We start from the raw sequence: 21,563 nt of genomic DNA on the forward strand, positions 1-21,563 counted from the left end.
ATCCCGTATTTCTACTATAATACAACCCAACAAGATGACGCCAAACAAAACCGAGACAGAATGAAATAAAAAGGGAACAACAAAAAGTCATTATGGCCTTTCTATCCTCCTGACATGTGCATCCGTCCTTTCTCCCTATCTGTTCCTCAGACGTAAATAGTTTTTCCTCAGATGTGAGCGGTTTTTCTTCCGTCTCACTCATCTCCAGGGACAGGCAACTTAAAACAAAAGTGAAGCAAAATAAAAGAGGAATCTTAAAATGGCTACCCATCCTCTCGCCCTGCCCTCAGGGGCGAGCAGTTTCACTTACCCTCAGTCGCTCCCCGTGCGAGCCACCAAATGCCGCAGTCTGGCTGGGCACAATCAGGAGCCACTTGTCAAAAGAAACTAACTTTATTTTTAGAACCACACACGCCAAACAAAACAGCCTCTCAGGAAAAACCCTCAGAGCCTCAACTGCCACCACCGGCTTTCCACAAGCCTCTCTCTCCCACACAAGCTTCTCTCCACCTCCCACAATCCTCCTGCTCTTGAGGCCGATTGGCTGGGTCACGTGGGCGGAGCCAAAAAAGTCCCCCAATGAGCAGCTCCGTGGTCTGAAGGGCAGGGAAACAGCCCAATGAGCATCACCGCAGAGGAGCCAATCAGCTAGATGTTGCTGGGGCCGCTGTGAGCCAATCATCAGCTGGCAGCTGGAAGTTTGCTGGGGCCCCTTCGGCTGTGGCTCTCAACACTGCACAATAACAAAAGTGGAAAATATTTTTGAAAGAAGTGTGTGGTTGGGAAGGAGTGGAGATGGAGGCCTCAGAACGGCCCTGGGAGCAGGGCATGGGAGAGTAGCCCCTGGAGGGGAGGTGGAGGCACACGTGGAGATTTCAGGACAGAGGAGACCAGACCTTGTGAAGATGGAGATGAAGTTGGGAAGAGATAAATGGGAGACCCCGGAAGAGAGGGAATAGGTGAGAAAGTGTGTGGCTGGGGACCATCAGGGCTGAGGGAACCGTCATCTTGGAAGAGGAAAATGGACTAGGGTGGAGGGAGGATTTTAGAAAGAAATACACTGAAATTGAAGGAAAATCATAACAACTATTACTATTACTATTACTATTATTATTATTATTATTATTTTGGTATTGGGAATGGAACCCAGGGGTTCTCTACCACTGAGCTACATTCTCAGCCCTTTTCATTTCTCACTAAGTTGCTCAGGCTGTCCTTGAACTTCCCATCCTCCTGCCTCAGCCTCCCAAGTTGCCAGGATTACATGTGCACACCACTACATCTGGTCTTTTCTTAATTTTTTAATTCGTTCTTTTATTTTTGCCACAGCGTTACAAACCCAGATAGTGAAATTCAGTGTTAGGAGGCTTGCCCTGGGCCGCATTAATACAGAACTAGGTTTAAGCACAGATCTGTGTGAAGCCCCAGCCACGCGCTTAACCCCTACTCTGTATTTCCAATTTCTGTCCCACCCCGTCTTCCTGTCCCCACAGTTTGTCCCCTGTGCAGGGTGTACATCCTCTCTGACACGGCCAGGACTTGTCCAGTTCTGATTCAATCAAATGGCAGATGAGGATGTCATCTGAGGCCCCTCCGTGACTGGACTTCAGCCAGGGATCTCTACAGTGGCTCATGCCATGTTAAGCATCTGTCTCTCATCTCCTGTGACCTCCACCAGAATGTCCTTCTGGGCTGACAATCCTGCGTCACTGCTGCTGGGCCTACTGGCTGCTACCCCCCTGCCTGTGACCTAACCCCCTCCCACCCCCACCCCCACCCTCTAGCCACATTCTCCCTCTTTCTCTCTCTGTTCCCTGTGAGAGATGCCCTGCCCTGAGCAGGCGGAGATCCTCAACTTAGAAAAATATCAGATGTTAAGAAAAGAAGAACCACCTGAGGCAGAATTGTCAGAGAATGGTGGTGGAGAGACAGAGAGGGGGGAGAAGGGGGCCGTCTGAGAGGAATCAGAGGAGGGACATAGACTGGCACTTGAGGCCAGGGGTGTGAATCCAGGATGGTGAGATCAAACAAAAGCAGGGCGAGGTCAAAGAGGAAAGTGGGAAAGGGAAGCCTTATGTGGCCGCTGATCATGAATGCCATCAGCGGGCTCTGATGTTTGTGGTTGGTGGCCCCAGTCAATGGTGGAGTGGACTCCACCAACCACCCCCTCAGGCAGGGCTGGCAGGGGCTTTCCCGGGTTGGGCTGCTGGTGTGTCCTGATGGAGTTTGTGTTGTTCCTGCTGAGAGGCCTGTTCCCGTGCCACAGGTTCGGGTCACACTGGCCCCCAGCTTGAGCCGGTATTGGCACTGGCCGCGGTCCTGGCAGGAATCTGGTGCTTCCCTGGCTGCTGAGATGGGCTGGAGTGGGGATGGGAGGAGGATGGAGGATCTGAAAGATGGTGAGGATGGTCTGGGTTGATCCTAGGGGAGGAGGAGTGTTTGGGGAGAGCCACGATTCTGAGCAGCCACCATAGGGAGCTCACCGGGGAGCCTCCAGGAATTCTGAGAAGGACTGTCCAGCCGCTCTGAGGTCTCGGCTGAAGTTAGACCTTAGGAATATGTCATGTGTCCTGTGCGTGCCATGTCAGTGCTAGCCAAGCTTCTGGGGCTTTTCTCAGCAAAGTCACCAATGTATCTAGGATCACCAAGGCTCCAAGAGACCCAAGCTGCCCAGCACAGTGACTGGTGGTTGGATGAACGCACGCATCTGTGAACGATGAGGTTCGGGTGTCCAATAGAGTGGAGGTGTCTCGGTGCCCAGCTGTGAGCTGGCAGGTGTCTTTGGACCCAGATGTAGTGCAGGAAAAGGAAGGAGCCTGGGCTTGGCTTAGGACAGTGCAGAAATGTTCCTGCGCTCAGAAATGAGGGTCAGAGGAACCACGAATCAGCATGCACTAGAAAAAGGGGATGTTTGTTGTGCACATGCTGCAAGTGACTGGTAAATACTTCTTGATGCCTGTCCTTTGCTATAGGGTTTAAAGTAATAAATGAGACCCTTGCCTTGGGTAGGAAGGAAGTGGGAGAAGGAACCAGAATGGAGCATTAATGGGTCAGAAAGTGAGATGAAGATTTATGGAACTTCTGAGTTCTAAGATTTAGAAAGCTAGAAACATTTAAAATAGCACCGAAATTATGAAATGCTTTGGTAAAATTAAAATTCAAGACTTGCATGTGGAAGACTAGAAATCATTGAGACAGGAGAAGCGAATGAATGAAGAGCTAAACTGTCCATCGGGTAGAAGGCTCAATATTTGCTAAGGTGTCTGTTTCTTCTCAAACGGTGCCAGTCAATGCAGTTTCAATAGAAAGCCCAGCAGGTGTGTGTGTTTGCGAGTGGGTGTAGAAATCAATAACCCAGTTGTAAAATTTAAACTAAAGTAACTAGAATAGTCAAAATCATTTTGGAGGACCACAACCTGATTTCAAGTTTTAGGATAAATTACAATAGGCAGTCGCAACAGCGTGATATTGGTAAAGAGATGGATGTGTAGGTCAGTGGAACTCAACTGCCAATTAAGAAATAGACCTCTGCCAGGCGTGGTGGTGTAGGGCTATAATCCCAGCAGCTCTGTAGGCTGAGGCAGGAGGATCACAAGTTCAAAGCCAGCCTCAGCAAAATTGAGGCACTATGCAAGTCAGTGAGATTCTGTCTCTAAATAAAATACAAAATAGGGCTGGGGATGTGACTCAGTGGTTGAATGCCCCTGAGTTCAATCTCCAGTAACCCCCCCCCCCCCACTAAGAAATAGACTTCCATGCCAACTGATTTTCAATAGAGACACTAAGGCAATCCAATGGAGAAAGGACAGTTTTCTTAAAAATATTTCTAGAGATGAACACAATAACCTTATTTCATTTTTTTTTTTAAATTTGGTGCTGAGGATTGAACCCAGTGCCTCACACATATTAGGCAAGTGCTCTATCACTCAGCCACAACCCTAGCTTATTGAGAGCCACAGCCAAAGCGGCCCCAGCAAACTTCCAGCTGATTGGCTCCTCTGCGGTGATGCTCATGAGCTGTTTCCCCACCCTTTCAGACCACGGAGATGCTCACTGGGGGACTCTTTTGGCTCCGCCCATGCGACCCAGCCAATCGGCCTCAAAAGTGGGAGGAGTGGGGGTTGAGAGGCTCACCCAAAGCTGGTGGTGGCAGTTGGTCTCTGAGGGAATTCCTGAAGAGCTTGTGTGGTGCAGAGTGTGTTCTAAAAATAAAGTTCGTTTCTGCTTGACAAGTGGCTGGTGAATTGTGCCCAGCCAGACTGCCGCACCAGCCCAGGACAGTCTTCTTGACAAGTGACACTGGTACAATCCACATGCCCAAACATCCCTTTCTGATTATATTTTACACCACATGTAACAATCAACTAAAAAATGGAGCCTAGACCAAAATGTAAAATCCCAAATGGCAAAACCTTTAATGGAAAATACAGGAGAAAGTTCTTGTCACTTAGAGGTGGGCAAAGTTTCTTACTAGAACACACACACACACAAATACGATGCATAAAATAAAAAATTAATAAATTGGATTCATTAACATTAAAATTGTCTATTCATTTGAAAGACACTGCTACGGAAGAAAGCAATTTTCAGACTAGAAGAAAGTATCTGCAAATCACATATCCAATAAAGGACTGGTATCCAGAATATGAAAAATTTTCACAACTTAATAATAATGGTAATAATAAATAATAAATAGACAAAAGATTTGAACTAAAAATACTTTACCAAAGATATGCAGATGACAATGAAAAGATGCTCCATATCACTAGATATTAGGAAAATGCAAATTAAATCCATAATGAGATATCACCATAAATATATAAAAAGGCTTTTTAAAAAATCTGACGGGACTGGGGGTTGTAGCTTAGTGCTTATCTAGCATGCGTGAGGCCCTGGGTTCAATCCCAAGCATTTAAGGGTGGGTGCAGGGGGGGGTGCTGGGGGGAGGGAGAGCGGGGGGGATGGAGGAGTTGGGGGTGGAGAGGGGGGGATAAAAAAATTCTGACAATATCAGGTGTTGGGAAGCTTCTTGGAAGAAACTGGCCTTTATAGAGATAACTATTCACTTACGTATGGCCCAGCACTCCCACTCCTAGGACTTTATCCAAAAGAAATGGAAAATATGTCCTCACAAAAGATAAATACCTGCATGCTCATCTATATGAGTTGTGTATACATGAAGGTTTAGATGCATAAATGTTTATAAACATGAAAGTCACAGCTTTTTTTTCACAATTTTCCCAAACTGGAAACCAACCAAATGTCCATCAGTCAGTAAATGGCTGAAGTCCCTGTGGTCCAGCCATCCAACAAAATACTGTTCTGTAAAAAGAAATGAATGGCTGAGAAACACAGCTTCTCACATGTCGAATGCATTGTGCTGTGTGAAGGAAGACAGACTCAAAAGGCTACATGTGGTTCCACGCAGACGGCACTCTAGGAGGGCAGGAGGCTGCAGGGACAGAAGTCAACGGGGTAGTTGCCAGGGCCTAAAATCGGAGAGGAAGAGGCTGGCTAAGTTTGGGCTCTGGAAGGCTTCTCTACTACAGTGTTAGTAATGGCCTTGGTGACCGGGTGGTTGTTGCACAGATGTAGGAGGTTGTCAAAATTCATAGAACTGGATGCCCCCAAAGGACAAGTTGTGTTTTTTTTTGTTTTGTTTTGTTTTACATACAAATTATTCACCAATAAACCTGATGAAGAAAAAATTCCAAAAGGGGCAAACAGAGGAAGCCAGTGACCCTGAACCTTCAGGTTAAGGGTAGGCAGTTGAACTCCCATCTCCAACTACACTTCCTGTTCTCACGGCCAGGCCACAACAGATCTGAGTAAATACGTGAATAAAGAACAAATAAGCCAGGCGTGATGGTGCACACCTGTAATCCCAGCAGCTCGAGAGGCTGAGGCAGGAGGATGGTGAGTTCAAAGCCAGCCACAGCAACTTAGCAAGGCCCTAGCAACTCAGTGAGACTCTGTCTTTATATAAAACACAAAAAAGGGTTGGGGGATGTGGCTCAGTGGTTAAGGGTCCCTGAGTTCAATCCCCAGTAACAAAAAACAAAACCAACCCCCCCCCCCAAAAAAAGAAGAAGAAGAATATATGCGTGTCCACCAGAGACTAGAGCCTGATCTTGTGCAGTCTCCACAGCGCCCAGCCTCTCCCACCATGACTCCCAACACAACTTAATTCCTGCCCCTGGGAATTGCTTCAACCTCCCCCACCCCCATCCCAGACTCTGGGCCACTTCCCACCTTTGTGCCATTGCATGTGAGTCCTTGTGCCTGGGTAACTCTTTGGGGGAACCTGTACCTGTGGGAAAACACCCGTACCCAAGGACTCTGGGAAGTGCTATGTCCTACTCTGTCCCACTGGATGGTCAGGATTTCGCGTCGTGCCCTGTGCATAGAATAAATGCTGGTGCGAGCATGTCACGCAGCAAACACCCACTGGTCAAAGGAGGCCACGCTGGAGGACATTTCAAATGAGAGAGAGACTCCTTCCTCTGGGGGACAACCCATTTTCCCTTTCTCCTGCTAACTAGGTAATAGTCACGGTTAGTACTCGTGCTGTGCTTCCTGAGCCTTGTTCAGAAGCCCTTTACTTGTAGGAATCTATGTCACCCTCCGACAGCGCCATATATTATCATCATGTTCATTTACGGATACGGGGACGGAGGCACGGAGGGGTTCTGGGTGTGTGGTCACAGACACCAGGAGCAAGGAAGGGCAGACGTGGAGAAGGAAGTCTGGGTCCATGTTCACAGAGGCTACCACACTCTGGGGTGCCAGTCGGGGGGGAAGGACTAGAAGGGCTGAATGTGAGTCATGTCCTCCCAGAGGAGCAGCTGTCCTCCGTCCTTAGGGAGCCCAGCACCGGCAGATGGCTGGCATGCAGCTGTGGGCATAGTGACCACCCGGCTAGGCCCAGCCCGGAGACTGACTGAGTGGCCCCAGCCCTGTGGGGTCACCGGGGCTGGCACTGGCCGGTGGTGGCTGGCCTCTCAGAGGTCTGGGATCCCCGGCCTCCTCCAGCCGGGCTGCAGTGCGGGCTCCTCCTCTCCCTTCCTCCCACACAGCCCCTCCTTGAATCACGAAGCCAGACCCCAGCCCTGGTGTTGCTCAATGGCCAGGAGCCCAGTTTCCTGTGCGCAGCGCCTGACGTGTGGGTCCCTCTCTCTTCTGCAGTTCAAGGGAAAGACAAGATCTTGCACAAGGCACATCAGCCCTTGGCCAGGGTGGGAGGCATGGAGCCTCTCTGGCTGCTCATCCTGCTCTTTGTCACAGGTAGGTCCCCCCCCCCCATTCCTTCTTTCCCTCCCCTTCCTTGAACATATGACTAGGTGGAGGCGGGGAGCTGGCACTGGGCTGAACTATGAGGCAGATGGAAGTCCTTGCCTCGCCCAAGTGACCTGTTCTGCACAGCGTCCCCACCCTGCCGGGGGTCTTCGTGCCTGCCCCTCCCCCCCCCCCCGATCCAAACCCACATGGGCCCACCTTGGTGGGATGGAGGCTGAAGGGACTTCTGGCCCCCAGTCTTATGGGAAGGAGAGAATGCTGACGGTGGCATCTGAGGCTCTGGCTGGCAGTCGGGGGAAGTTTGGGGGGCACTGGTAGGAGCCCCTAAAATTATGAATCACTTAAGCACAAGACCAGCTTCCAGGGAGTGGCAGGGAGAGAGGGAAGGAAGGAGGAAAGACCTGGAACTGTGTCCTGCATCTGGGAGAGGACCCTCTCACCCTTGGAAGGTCCCCTTGGCCTCAGCTCTTGATGGGAGGTATGGAATAAGGGTTTTGGCCACCGAGTTGGGGGCACTGACACCCCCAATTTTGCACATGATGGCCTCTTCCATTGGGGAATGGTACTTCTTGCTCCCCAAGGCAGTAGAAAACCTGGGTTGAGGAGAGGTGATGGAGTCTGTTTCCGCAGCTCCTGGTGGAGGGGGAGAGGAAAGGAGGTGCGTGGTGGCCCCTGGTGGCCCGGCTGGAGGCAGGGGGATGGATGAAAGGGGATGCGTTGGGGGGCCACTGCGCATTGGTGTCTCTGGTTCCAAAAAAGGCAGATCGTCAGCTTCTTGGTCTGACCTTTCCAGTTTCTGTCACAATAATGGCTGGAGACGGGGGTGGGCAGGAAAGAGGCCCAGGCAGGAGGCTCCGGGTGACTCCCTGGTAGCCCCTGCCTGGCAAGAAGCGGGGTCTCCACGTCTGTCTCCTCCACCCCAAAGAGGATGCCCAAAATAGCAGCCTCATGCCTCTCCCAAAATAGTTCTGAAACAAGTCCTTCCTGAAAGGGGAACAAAGCCACAGAAATAGGGAAGCTGGAGGCTCAAGGTCAGGAGAGAGGAGACTGTGGAGCACTACCAGTGTGGGTGCCACAGATCAGGCAGGCGCGTTCCCAGCCCACTGGGAACCAGCCCCAGCCCTGAGGGGCCAGCGGCCCTGCTGTCTTGAAATGAAGACAGGACAGGAGGGGTCCTACTCCCCTAAGACAGGAAGAAGATATGCAGAAGAGAACTGGAGGGGTTTTAAAAACCATGTGTTTCTGGAAAGAGGCCCAGAGAGGGCCAGTTTCTTCTCTAAGGATGCCCAGCAAGTCACAAAGTGAGAAAACCAGCCTCAGGACCTAGGTTTCCCGGTTCCCAAATTCCCACAAAAACATGCCTGAGCTGTGCCAGGTACCTGTTTCTTCCTCCCCATTTGCACAAGCTCCTTATGGACAGAATTTTTGTCCATTTGGTTCGCTGCACATAGCAGGTGTTCAACAAATATTTGGTAAATAAATGGAGGAGTCAACGAATGTCTCCTCTGCAGAGTCAGGCGGAGCCCCCAACACCACAGTGCTCCAGGGCGTGGTGGGCCAGTCCCTGCAGGTCTCCTGCCCCTACGACTCCACCAAGCACTGGGGGCGGCGCAAGGCCTGGTGCCGCCAACTGGACCAGGAGGGCCCGTGCCAGCGCGTTGTCAGTACGCACAGCCTGTGGCTGCTGGCCTTCCTCAAGAAGTGGAATGGGAGCACGGCCATCACGGACGATGCCCTGGGCGGCACCCTCACCATCACCCTGCGGAATCTTCAAGACCACGACGCTGGCCTCTACCAGTGCCAGAGCCTCCGTGGCCGTGAGGCCGACACGCTCCGGAAGGTGCTGGTGGAGGTGCTGGCAGGTGAGTGAGTGGCTGTTGGGGCCAGGCCTCATGTTTTGGGCATCTGTGTTCAGGACCATAGGGTCCCTGGGAAAACTCACATTGTGAGTCCCATGGACGGTTTTGCAGGTTGCTCACTGTGCAAGGGAGCCAAGTCCAGCGGGGACTCCTCTTGTGCCCTGGTGCAGGGCTGTGTTACCTGTAGGCGGGGCATCTTTCTCTAATTTGCATTCATTGTCTGAGTTAGCCTTGGTCTTACTTTCTCAAATTGCATCACCCATTTGACATCTGATTAGCATGTGAACACCTACAGGTGGTCCTTAAGGGGCAGCAGATTAATCTATTCACTTGCCCACTCAGTCAAGGAAGTTTTCTGGTGCAGAAAAACAACCCTCAAAGGAATGCTTGCTCGGGAATGTGCTTCACTTCTCCGGTTCTCCATTTCCCTATCCTGAAGTGGAAATGATGGGGCTGGCAGTGTAGCTCAATGGTCAAAATCTTGCTTAGCATGTGAGAGGCCCCTGTTTTTTCCCCAGTACTGCTAAAAAAAAGGGGGGGTGGTTTAAATGGAGATGATGGCGTTTGTCCTGGTGACCCCAGGGGGTGACACCGGAGGCAGACCTCCTGACACTGAACTGAATTGAGATTAGCATTTCAGGCCTGAGGAGGAGAGACACCCTTGAGCTTTGCACAGGGACCACCCTTCTGCCTGTCTCTAGGAGACAGCTGTGTCCCAAAGAAGGGCAAAGATCCCTTCCTGACTCTCCTCTTTTCCGGTGACCCCCCGTATGGCTCTTTATCATCAACGAGGGTCAAACGTATCTCCTTAAGGAGGGGCGACTGCCAGCCCTGGACACCAATCCCCCCCTCTCTTTCATGGAGTCGGGGCACAGAGACGTGCATTTCCAGCCCTGTCAGGGTCTTAGGCTCAGTCGATTCTCAAGAGGATGGCAGGAAATGATATAGTAATAATAACCCGTTGCTTGTGCAGACAGCCCGACAGTTTAAACCCATCCACGATTCCATTTGGATGGAGGGAGGGAGGGATGTGTGATGGAGAGAGGGATGGCAGCCCCTGAGCGCCTGTGTGACACTAGATACTCCGCAGAGTGGCTCCTGCTGACTCCTGCAGGGAGGAGGTGTTCCTAACAGCCCTGCTGTCAAGGTGAGGAAATTGAAATTCAGAGAGGTTCCATGCAGAACAGGAACTCCCAGGGCCTCACTGACCCCACCTGGGTTCTCCCCACCAAGGCAGCTGGCCCGAAGGAGGGCAGAGCTGCAAAGTGACATCTCTGTCTCCCGCAGACCCCCAGGATCACCAGGACACGGAAGACCTCTGGGTCCCGGAGGAGTCCGGGAGCTTCGAGGCTGTCCCTGTGGAGCACAGTATCTCCAGGTACAGTGAGCAGACCCTGGCAGACTCCCGCGCTGCAGAGCCCACGCCAGGTGGGGACGGAGGTCCCAGGACTGCAGATTCCAGGACAATTAGAGCAGGAGAGGTCCTGTTTCCCAGGTCCTGTTTACACCCTGCCCGTCAGCTGGCATGTCTGGCGTGACGGTGCCAATGACAGGAGACTGAAATCCTTCTGAAACACTTTGGCTCTCCGATGCCTGACTGGGGAGCCCCCCACCCCTCCCCTGGCAGCCCAGGACCCCATGCCTCAGCCACAGCGAGAGTCGCAGCACCAGTCCCAGACTCCTGGGTCCCCGCCCTTTGGTCCATGGCTGAGTGTCAGTGTTTAAATGCTCATGTAACCACTGAGTGCATGTGCATGTGCACACACTCACACACCTTAGGAGACCACGGGCACAGCAGACAGCCGCTGGGCCAGGGAGGGAGGGTGGTGTGCAGGCCCCGCCAGCCCACCCGGGATGTGCTGGGCCGAGAGCTTTCCCAACCCTCTGGGGAGACTCCAGCTTCCAGGCCGCCTCGAGGTTCCCAAGTGTCCTCCTTCTCTTTCTCAAGGGAGACCCCGTTTCCACCTACTTCCGTCCTCCTCCTCCTGGCCTTCATCTTTCTCAGCAAGCTGCTGACTGCCGGCGCTCTCTGGGTGGCAGCCTGGCGGTGGCAGAAGCTGAGGAGCTTTCCAGCCAGCGGGCTGGGCTGTGGCTACGACCCAGGGCACCAGCTCCAGACGCTGACAGGTGGGCTCGGGAGCCTGGCCACGGCTGGGGGGGCGGCAGGGCGGGAGGGCTGAGCACGGATCCTTGCAGGCCCCACAGACACATGAGAGGAGAGGACCCCAGATGGGAGAAGCTGGGGAGAGGCCATCCAGGGGCCACCCCAGCCTGCACGCTCCAGACTCCTGGTTCTGCCCCAGCAAGACATCACTCAGCCTGTACCCTGCTTGCTCTGGGGCCCGGAAGGAGGCCGTGTGTGTGTGTGTGTGTGTGTGTGTGTGTGTGTGTGTATGTGTGTGTGTGTATGTATCTCTGTGTGTGTGTGTGTGTGTGTGTGTGTGTGTGTCTGTGTCTGTGTCTGTGTGTGGGGGGGTGTTTTGGGAGGCAGGTCACTTCTCAACTCCTGGGCTTTGGACATTAAACACTCTCAGAAGTCAATCCACGACTGTCCTGTTTTACTGGATTTGGGGCTTCCAGAAGGTCTTCTCTTTTGCTTCCTGGCTAGGAGAATGACTTTAGATGAAGGAAAGCTAAAGGATCTCACTGCTTAGGGCCTGGGGTCCTAGGTACCATGTCCCTCTATTCTCAAAGGCTCCCATCTGGCCAACCTTTTCCTTTTTCTCTTCCCTTCCCTAGATTCAGTCATTAAGTCCCCCTTCTCCTGTCACCCTCTGTGCTCATTCCCTCCCTCTCCTTCCCTCTCCCCACTCTCCCTCCCTCTCCCTTCCCCCTCTCTCTCTGTCTCTCCTCACCCTCCTCCCTCTCTCATCCCCTCCCCCTCCCTCTTCCTCCCTCTCCCTCCCTCCCCCTCTCCCTCCCTGTCTCTCCTCTCCCTCCCCCTTCTTTCTCTGCTCCCTCCCTCCTCTCTCCCCTTCCCTTCCCCCTGCTTCCTGGGACTATTGACAGCTGTTAGGTGCAGGACAGGCTGAACTAAGCTGTCTGCAGGGCAGGCTGAACCAATGTTAGCTGCAGGATGACCCAGGCACTCAAACCCCCTCTGTCTGGTCTTTTATCACCTGTTTGCGTCAAGTCTGAACACTCAACCCCACTCAAGGCTGAGCACTCAACCCCCACCTGTCTGGTGCGATGGAAACCCACATCTAGCCCCTGCCCCGTCTGCCTGAAGGCAGAAGATGACACCACTGTATGACCCAAACACTGCACGCCAACAAGGCAGCCTGCACACCAGAGACCCCATTAGATTTGGGCTATAAAAAGCTCCCTCCTGCAGGCCCCTCTCTCTTGCTCTTGTTCTGTCTTCTCTTGCTTTCACTATCCCTCTTACTCTCTCCTCTCCTCTCTCTCTTTGCTCTCCCCCCCTTTCTTCTCTCTTTCCCCGCTCTTTCTCTCTCACTCTTTTTCTCCTCTGTTGCACGGCTGCAATAAAGACCTCTTGGTGGCTCAGAGTGTTGTGGTCACTTTCCTTTCACCAGCCTCATCCCAGCCCCAGGCGTCCCTCCACCAGCCCCTCCACGGCTCCTGCCCTCAAGGCCCTGCACCTGGCAGGCGGCTGACTCATCCTTTCACCCCCTGAAGTTTGCATCCACCAGGCTACTTCCCTCCAGACAAGTGACGAGGGGTGGGCCACAGTGCAGCCCATCAGAGCTGAGATGTGGTCCAAGCCCCTCATCATATTAAAAAGAAACCAAGGCTCCAAGACGGGGCTTCCTTGGGTTCCCCAGTATTGCCTCGGGATCCAAAGTTCACTTGGCACTCAAGGGACCCTTCCCTCTGCTCAGTCCCACTCATTCATCCATTAATTTATTCAGAATGTCTGGTGGTCTCTGCCAGGAACCATCCTGAGCACTGCAGGGACAGCAGTGAACAGCAACTAGGCTTCCACCCCCACGGAGAGTGGTCTGGGGGAAGAAGAGGGAGAAAAACAGGAGCACAACACAGCAGGAAACCTGACCCGTGTGCCCTGCCTGAGGGCAAAAAGTGCCAGGGAAAAAATTAAACCAAAGCCAGGTGGAGAGTCCTGGCTGCAGAGGGCTGGGGAGGGGCTGCTTTAAACGGGCAGTCAGGAGGTGCCATTGAGGTGTCCCTGAAGGAGGGGAGGAAATGAACCAGGACAGCATGAGGGGGGGTGTTCCGGGAGGGGCTTCTTCATCTTACGCGGGAGTGAGGGGGAGACGGGGTGAGGTTCCTGAGGGCAGGCTGCAGCAGGAGGAGGAACCAAGTGGGCCACAGCCCTGGGCTCTCTGCTCCGGCCCCAGGTGGTTGGACTTGGGGTCACTGAGAAGGTGCTCAGCACAGAGGTCACGTTCTAGCCTCACGTCACTCCCCTGGTCCCAGCTGTGTCCCCACCCTGCCTCCCACCCCCCTCAGGCTGCTCCCTGGGCCCCCACCCTGGAGCTCTGATTCTGGGCTGAACTGTTTCTCGGGCTTCCCTGGCTCAGTGGCACATCAAACTCCCTCATTACATCCTGGGCCAGCAGCCTTGTCCCCACAGATTCTGGACAAAGTCTAAGTGCCAGGACTGAGCTGAGCCCTCGGTACCTACTCCCCTATGGGCACCAACAGGAGGAGGCGTTGGGGACACCTGGCGTCAGGCACAGTGGCCCTCAGCTCCAGCTCAGAATGGAGCTTCCTCAGCTTGAGAACGCGGACTTTTCTCCTCCCTGCTCTGCCCCCTCAGAGTCCTCCACCTCTGGATTGGGATCACCACTGGGGTCCCCAGCCCTAGGCTCAGGAGCACCCTGGACTGAGGGCACGCAGATCACTGAGCCTCAGTTTGACCTCTGCCCCTGGCCAGACAGGCTGAGTGCCTCAGACCCTCTGAGCCTGTGTCCTCACCCACAAACAGAACTAACCAACAAACACTCCCCCTCCCATGTCTGGCAGTCTTCACAGGGTTGTGAGGTTAAAACTAATATCATTTGTGAGAGTCCCTGGCCAGCTGTCTGGTACACAGTACGTCCTCAATGGACTCACTTCCTCCCGGTCTTGTCCAGCAACATAACACCTCCCTGGAGGCCAGCCTCCTGCCTGGCCACCTCTGTCCCAGCAGTGGACAATATTCATTTGAGGAATTCAGTTGAATGTTGAACATAATTCTGCTGTCACAAAGCACTCCCAGGTGGCTTATTAATGTGAAAATAACTTTCTTGCAAGGAAATTAAAGTGTTGGCAGAACAGATAAATACCTGGTTTGCTCAGGACTTTCTGCCATGTCCTGGGAAAACCTTCAGTCCCCGGCGTGCAGGGCTAGTGGGTCACCCTACCACCAACCTCACTAGGCTCAGCTTACCCTAGTTGGCCGTCTCAGGCTCCCAGGGCCAGCTTCCCTTTCTCGACTCCCTTGTGCCTAAAGGAAAGAAGGACAAGAGAGGGGAGAGGAGTGCTGCAGTCTGGCTGGGCACAAAATCACGAGCCACTCAAGCAGGAACAAACTTTATTTTTGAAACTGCCACCAATGGCCCCGTATGCTCCCACTCCCGGGAAGATTGCCGACCGAGCCACGCGGCTTCTCCCCGGTCCCAACAGGAAGTCCCTCCTCCGGAATTCCCTCCTACCGCACTTCCCCCAACCAATGGGAACTCTCCAGGAGTCCCGTAGCAGGCCAAGGTGAATAGCAGGAGTCCAATATCCATATGAATGCAAATCTTAACATAATCATATCATCTCAATGGCTAGCTGGCATCACCTTTCAACCAAAAATGCCATGCATCATATTACTTGGCTGTGGCTCTTAGCAGAGGAGGGAGGGAGGGTGGCTTTTCCAGTCCTATCTTAGGCCTCACCCTGCAAGGTGCCCCACCCAGGTGTCCCCACAGACAGCTCTAGTCTCTTTTTATTTTATTTTATTTTTTTAGTTGTAGATGGACACAATACCTTTATTTTATTTACTTGGTGCTGAGGATCGAACCCAATGCCTCATCCATGCTAGGCAAGTGCTCCACCCCTGAGCTACAGCCCCAGCTCAGCTCTAATCTCTTTGACGGCTGCTGTCCACCCTGGTGCCCGTGGTCAGTTTATTACTCACTTTCTGTCCTTGTTCCTCAGAGTCCAGGCACTGGGCTGCATGAATGAAGGCCTGGTGTCTCCAGTGTGGGAAGTGGGTTTGCATCCCAGGAGAGGAACCCCAAATTATGAGATTTGCAGTTTATGTAGAGCATCTGGGATGTTGGTCTATCTTGAGAGAGAGCAGAAGGGAAGGAGGGAGTGAGAGAAAGAGAGAAAGAGGGAGAACTTTGTTCTCCAGCATGAATGAATTTTCTCCAGGGAGGAAGGGGAAGGCTTCGAATCTCCCTGGAGGTGACACTGTCTCTAGCTTCCAAGGCAAGACTGAGCATAGTCACCCCCCACCCGCAGTGTTCCTCTCTCAATAGGCCTCTTTGCAAAAAAGGTGAAGAACTGAGAATTGTCTCCCAACAGAGAGGACAGAACATTCATGAAACAAACTAGTATGCCATCAGTAAAGAAAGCCTGGAGGAAAGAAAGAAAGAGAGGGGCGGGGAGGGAATGATCTTGCAGATTAAAAATATTAAAGAATAAAAATTTAAAAGATAGTAAAAGAAGAGGTAGAGAAAAATATGAGGAAATCTCCTAAAAGGCAGAGCAACATGGACACAAAGACGGAAATGAGCAAAGGTACGAAAAAGAGATGGATATGAAAGATTCCACATCCAACTAATTAATAAGTTGTAGACAAAATGGAGGGAGGAAAAGGAATACAGAGAAGTAACTGTCAAGGAAGTAATCTGGTTTCCAGAGCCGAGGAGCTTGGATCCCTATGGAAAGGGTCTGGAGTGTGCAGGGGAGACAGGAGCCAGCCCCAGGCCAGGTGCACCACGGAGGGAGGTAGCGGTACTGGCTGTGAAGGGGCACTCAGGAGGGGCAGTGTCCTGAAGCCCTGGGGGTGTGATGGGGGCATTTGTGAATAACTTAAAACCAGCTGGTCTTGGACATTAGTAGGCCACGTTCCTTCCTCCTTTGTAGCTTCCCATCCACAGATTTGGAAGACCCTGAAGGTCACCCTTCCTTCTTCTCTGAGATCCTGCCCCTACCTCCCCCTGTGGCTGGCCCCCGCCCTGGGCTCCTGCCTTTCCTCTGGTCTTCTCACCAGCCCTGCTGGCCCCTAATTGCAGGGTCAGATCCTGAGCACTAAGCCAACCAGCGTTTGGAAGAGCTCCCTATCCCCAACCCTGGAGATGCCCACCAGTCCCTACCTCCCACTCTGTGGTCACGGAGAGCCCCATGTGACCATCAGAGACAGATGTTTCCTTCCCTCAGGGGAATGCTGTGTCAGTGACCAGGCGAACCCCAGAACTGACATCTGCCAGCCCAGTCATGGGCCCCAGGCTTCTCCTGCTGCTGCTCCTGGGACGAGCAGGTAAGGCTCAGATGCAGCTACTCGTCCTTCCGTGTCCAGGAATAGCTGGGGTTCCTGCAGATGCCATATCCCCACGCTAGAGGCTGGGTTGGGAGGTGGCCCCAGCCCCCAGCCCACATTCACTCCCACCTCCTTTCCTTCCCTAGGTCAGGGCTCCGAGGGCAGCCTCCCAGAGGTACTGCAGGTGCCCGTGGGGGGCTCCATTCTGGTGCAGTGTCACTACCGGCTCCAGGATGTCAGAGCCCGGAAGGTGTGGTGCCGGTTCTTGCCTGAGGGGTGCCAGCCCCTGGTGTCCTCGGGGGTGGATCGCTCAGCCCCAGGAGACAGGCACATGTTTCTCACCGACCTGGGAGGGGGTCTGCTGCAGGTGGAAATGGTCACCCTGCAGGAGGAGGATGCAGGGCAGTACGGCTGCATGGTGGAGGGAGCCCTGGGGCCCCAGATGTTGCACCAGGTCTCTCTGGAGGTGCTTCCCTCGGGTGAGTTATCTTGGGCCTTCCATCACCCTCTGACCTGCCCTCCCAGCCCCCACCTGTGGCCAGGGCTCTTGGGCCTTGAGGGACGGGGGTGCCTGCGGGGAGGCCGTGGGAGAGATATCTTCATGACAGCCCTGTAGGGAGCGGAAACTGAACTGGGTGGGAGTCTGAGATAAATCACCTCCCACATCATGGGTTCCCCTGCCACAAGGAGGCTCCTCCTCACACACCATGGTTTTTGCTTCCTTTTCCAGCATACTCAATGCTATCTTTTTTTTTTCCTCCTTAGAAATGTTTTAAACAAAATTGAGTTTGAGCCGGGTGTGGTGGCGCATGCCTGTAATCCAAGAGGCTAGGGAGGCTGAGGCAGAAGGATCGTGAGTTCAAAGCCAGCCTCAGCAAAAAAGTGAGGTGCTCAGCAACTCAGTGAGACCCTGTCTCTAAATAAAATACAAAATAGGGCTGGGGGTGGGGCTCAGTGGCCAAGTGCCCCTGACTTCAATCCCTGGTACCTGTCCGACCCCCCAAAATTGAATTCCAGCATACAAATAAATTAAAATTTTTATACCTTTAAGATTTTTCATCCTGTAGTTACGAGTTTGATGACCTAAAATGAACTGAATTCATATCTTAACCTGACAAGTCTTCATGGAGCGTCAAGTGGGTATGTGACCTCCAGGCAGGGTACAACTCAACTATTTCAAATCATTCAGTTTTAAAATGGAAAAAGTGTCATTAATATGTAGGCCCAAATTCTCAACCCTAATTTCGGTATATAAAACACTTTGTTTTTACATTTCATTCATGCAGTCCACATCTTTCAAGTATTTAAGTACTAAAATAAACATTTTTTTAACCAGAAAAATAAGATACTATAATAAACTATACTGGAGGAAAATATCAGCCACCTAAAGTGAGGACTGCTGCTACTTTTCTCTGATGGATACTGACTTTTTTCCCCACTTTTTTGTTCCTCCTTTTCTCAAATCATTTGTGTCTAATCCCCAAAGAATAAAATTAAGAAATGTATTCCATAAATAAGAGGGTAGACTGAATGGTGAGTGGAATCTGCTCATCTTGAGTTGTTAACCTGTACCACAAAAATAGTGGTTAATTCACTATTAATGTCACTCTGTGGTCAAGGAATTCTTTTAAATTCCTAAAAGGCAAATTGTGATAAGCCTCACTGGGAAGAGGGGGCAGGGAGGCAGGTCCCCAGAGCCCTCTGCAATGGGTAGCAGCTGAGGAGGATGCAGGTTCAGGCAGCTGTGTGGAAATGGTATGGGGAAGCCAGGGGCTGTGGCCTGAAGCTCAGGCAAGCATCTAGCTTCAGAGAGCATTGACCAAGGCAGCCTCATGGCACCAGGAGGGCAGGACATGGGCAGCAAGATTGGCACCACAGCACTTTCATGGTGAATCTCTCAAGAATAAGGTGAGGCCCCATCCTAGAAGGCCTGAAAAGACTGGCCAGGTACCCAAACTGATGTTCTGGCCCAGGTCAACTAAACCTGAGACCTGTAGCCAGAATTCAAGCACTTTGTAGGGATGACAGTCACAAAACTGAGTCTCGGGTGCTAGTGAGGCTCTCAGAGGGTGTCCCCGTGTTGCCTCACATTAATGCTGACCTGAGGGCAGAGCTTGGGATGGGGCTTGACCAGCACTCAGGTGGGACCACAGGGTCACGGGTATATAGAGAGGCAGCATTTGAGGCCAGTGAGTTGGGAGCAAGGTCACCACTGAGGGTGAAGCTGGAGAGACCTTTCCTGGGTGGGGGCAGAAGACAGGCAGAGATTACTCAGTGGTTTTTCTGCATAGTCTGGGCAGCCTGGGAAGACTAGGGGGGTGCGGGGCGGAGCAGGCAAAGGAGAAGAAATGCAGGGGGACAGGGAGGGAGCTGGTGGCAGAGGAAAGAGGGTACATTTGCAACTAGGTAAAGATACAAAGAGTCAGCGCCATTCCCCAACCCACAGAGTGAGAGGCCCTGAGGACGTCCCAGCTGCTCCTTTGTGTCCCTTTCACAGGACTTCTCCTTCCTTGGCTCCATTTTCCTAGTCCCTCAGACCCCAACAACCCATGGAAGCCTGCCCACAGTGGGTGTTTCTCATTAAATGTTTCCTTCTGAGTTAGCTCCTGGCCTGAGAGAGGAGGAGGAGGAGACCCATAAGCATGGCAGTCTGGCTGAGGATCCCTCCTTGGACCCTGCAGGCAGTGCCAGCCCCTGGGAGCCCAGCCAGCAGAAGAGGTACTGGCAAGACTGGATTAGGATGGCTGGGAGAAGGTGACTGGTGAAGATGTGACTTATTTTGAGCTCTAGACTAAATTGAAGGGGGATTCCTTCCATCCCTGGGAGCTTCTGATTGACAGACAAACTGACCAATCTCTTTACCCCAGTTCAGCATTGGGTCCTTCATCCTAGAGGATCTTCAGCCAGGAGACCTTGATAATGTGTCCGTCTACCTGAGTCTACTCTCCCCATCCTGTTCCATGTCCTCTCAACCCTGGTTCCCCAAGAATGTGGCTCTCCTCTCAATGTTCCAGAGCTCCTGGTTAGCAACTCTTCATAGGGTTCAGGGCTAAGTCTACCTATTCCTTTCTGTCCCTCAGCATCCCCTTGATCTGGTGTGCTGTGTCCCTTCTGGGCCTTCTGGTGGCAGCTGTGGTGCTGTTTGCTGTCATGACCAAAAAGAGAGGTCAGTAGCTGTCTACCCACCTATCCCAGCCTCAACCAGTTTTGCAGATGAGGCCAGGAGTCTAGGTCTGTTCCCCTACAGAAAGACTTGTCTGGGCTTTAGTTAAGCACCCACACCCTAGAATTCCCATAGCTGAGGGGTGAAGAGGAGGGAGGGAGTCAATGGGGGCAGGCCTGGGGAAATATCAAATTGGAAAGAATGGGGGATGAGGATTAGAAGAAAGGGGATGGAATAAGTAGGGGAAGGGTTCTAGGAGGTAGACTGAATATGGAAGCAATAAATGGGTGAGGAGAGATGGGGAGACTGGAGGAGGGGTCTGGGAGATGAAGGCTAGAGGTTTAGCGGTGGGAAGGGGCAGGCAAATATGCACTAGGAAAAAAGTTTCAAAGGCTTCTGAAGGGAGTGAGGGAGTGGGAGTCAGCCCTGGAAGTAGACTGTGTGCTTTTGTCTGTCTTGCCAGGGAACAGGCCTGAAGTCTATGACCAGTTCCCGAGCCAGAGAGTTGCAGGCACGGTAAGAGGCCTCTGCAAGTCCACCACCAAATTCCCCCAGAGTCTCCATTCATCACAATTGCTGAGAGGTCCCAGGATGATAAGGTGGAGAAAGGAGAGGGACCCAGTCCTCTTCCTAAATGCTATAAACTTGGCCCCAGTGATCACCTGGGTAACTCACCTCCCTAGATCTGGGGAGTAACTTGGTCTTGAAGATATTCATCAACTTTCAAAGTCCTCCTGTCCACTGACAGACATACTTAGGATTGGAGAGAGGTGGAGGGATGGATATCCAGGGTGCTCCCAGGCTTCCCACTGAAGGTAACTGGGGCATGGGGGGCACTCCCTCTGCCTGACCTGCCTGCTTTTGTTGCAGGGCCCCTCCTCAGTAGTCCACCACATCGACGATTCTGGACCCACTGCTGTATTGCCTTTGGACGCACCATGTGCTCGGCTTGACTCATCAATTTCCTTCGACAATGCCGCCTACGCCAGCCTCCCTCTTGATTGCCCACCTGGGAAACCTCCATCCCCATCCTCACCTCCTCTGCCTCCTAAGGTTCTATGTCCTCCAAGTCTGTGACATATGCCACGGTTTTCTTCCCAGGAGGGGACAAAAGCAGAGGGGCCTCCTGGGAGTCTGTTCAGGATCTACCTAACAGTCAGACTCCACCCAGCTGAACTGCTCACCACACTGTACACGCAGGGGGGCTGACCCTGGGGGCTCTGCGTACCCATCCCCCCAGCTCAGATCCTGTATTCTCAGAACCTATGAACAACTAGGGATTATCCAATATCCTCACTTTACGGATAGGGAATGTGCTACTCAGATATGACTGAGGGGTCTTGGGGAAGACCCCTGCCCCACGCTGCTTCCTCTGCCATTACACATTGGGCTAAATAAACTCTAAATGATGATATGTGAACTCTTAATGGTTGATTTGGGAAGGAAAGGGACCAAGTTTGATAATCACTTGGGCTGCGAACCAAAGTTATTTTGGTCCAGTGTTTGTGCTGTGTGATCTCCTGGCTGTCCTGCAGCAGTTTCTTCCCTGGTCAGAACCTTGCAGTGCAGTTTGGGTCAAGGGTCACCCAAAAGACTCATCTGAAACTATTTTCTGCCTCTTCCCTAAGGCCTGGAAGTAGATTCATTTGCTTGAGTCAAGGAAGCTCTTTTGCTTCCTGCTTTGTGCCTTTTGAACGTGACATGTTGATAGCATATGATGGGACAGTGGGGCACTTAGTGACAAGTTAAAGGAGACCCAGGACAGATGGGATATGGGAGATGGGCCTGAAAAGAAACAGGAGTTAAG

At 52.5% G+C, this 21,563-nt stretch overlaps 1 protein-coding gene and 1 long non-coding RNA gene across 7 annotated transcripts; one reads left to right on the plus strand and one right to left on the minus strand.

The window, feature by feature from the left end:
• Positions 1–7,139: 7,139 nt before the first annotated feature.
• On the plus strand, positions 7,140–20,976 carry LOC114099276 (triggering receptor expressed on myeloid cells 2-like). 6 transcript variants are annotated; one of them, XM_027943530.2, is made up of 8 exons: positions 7,211–7,284; positions 8,808–9,158; positions 10,443–10,533; positions 11,104–11,282; positions 16,494–16,593; positions 19,674–19,759; positions 20,220–20,272; positions 20,627–20,976. In XM_027943530.2, the coding sequence occupies exons 1-8, from the start codon at positions 7,245–7,247 to the stop codon at positions 20,831–20,833; spliced, it is 1,107 nt and encodes a 368-aa protein (XP_027799331.2). In that variant the 5' UTR covers positions 7,211–7,244; the 3' UTR covers positions 20,834–20,976. The 6 variants fall into 6 exon arrangements, 5 of the variants coding, with proteins under 5 accessions (XP_071469524.1, XP_071469523.1, XP_071469521.1 ...); XR_011707735.1 differs by lacking the exons at positions 20,220–20,272; positions 20,627–20,976 and adding an exon at positions 19,197–19,311 and having other exon boundaries at positions 7,169–7,284; XM_071613420.1 differs by lacking the exons at positions 19,674–19,759; positions 20,220–20,272; positions 20,627–20,976 and adding an exon at positions 16,740–16,956 and having other exon boundaries at positions 7,182–7,284.
• LOC114099277 (uncharacterized) lies at positions 14,817–16,513 on the minus strand. Its single transcript, XR_003583869.2, has 3 exons — positions 16,430–16,513; positions 15,244–15,393; positions 14,817–14,904 (listed from the first exon to the last, which is right to left on the minus strand). It is a non-coding gene; the product is annotated as an uncharacterized lncRNA (long non-coding RNA).
• Positions 20,977–21,563: the final 587 nt, after the last annotated feature.

This window comes from Marmota flaviventris, chromosome 6 (assembly GCF_047511675.1).
Source record: "Marmota flaviventris isolate mMarFla1 chromosome 6, mMarFla1.hap1, whole genome shotgun sequence".
NCBI lineage: Eukaryota > Metazoa > Chordata > Mammalia > Rodentia > Sciuridae > Marmota > Marmota flaviventris.

Coding starts and splice junctions, on each gene's coding strand:
- LOC114099276 (XM_027943530.2), top strand. CDS start 7,245: ATGGAGCCTCTCTGGCTGCTCATCCTGCTCTTTGTCACAG. Junction 10,534..11,103: donor GTGGAGCACAGTATCTCCAG/GTACAGTGAGCA, acceptor CTCTTTCTCAAG/GGAGACCCCGTTTCCACCTA. Junction 20,273..20,626: donor GCCAGAGAGTTGCAGGCACG/GTAAGAGGCCTC, acceptor CTTTTGTTGCAG/GGCCCCTCCTCAGTAGTCCA.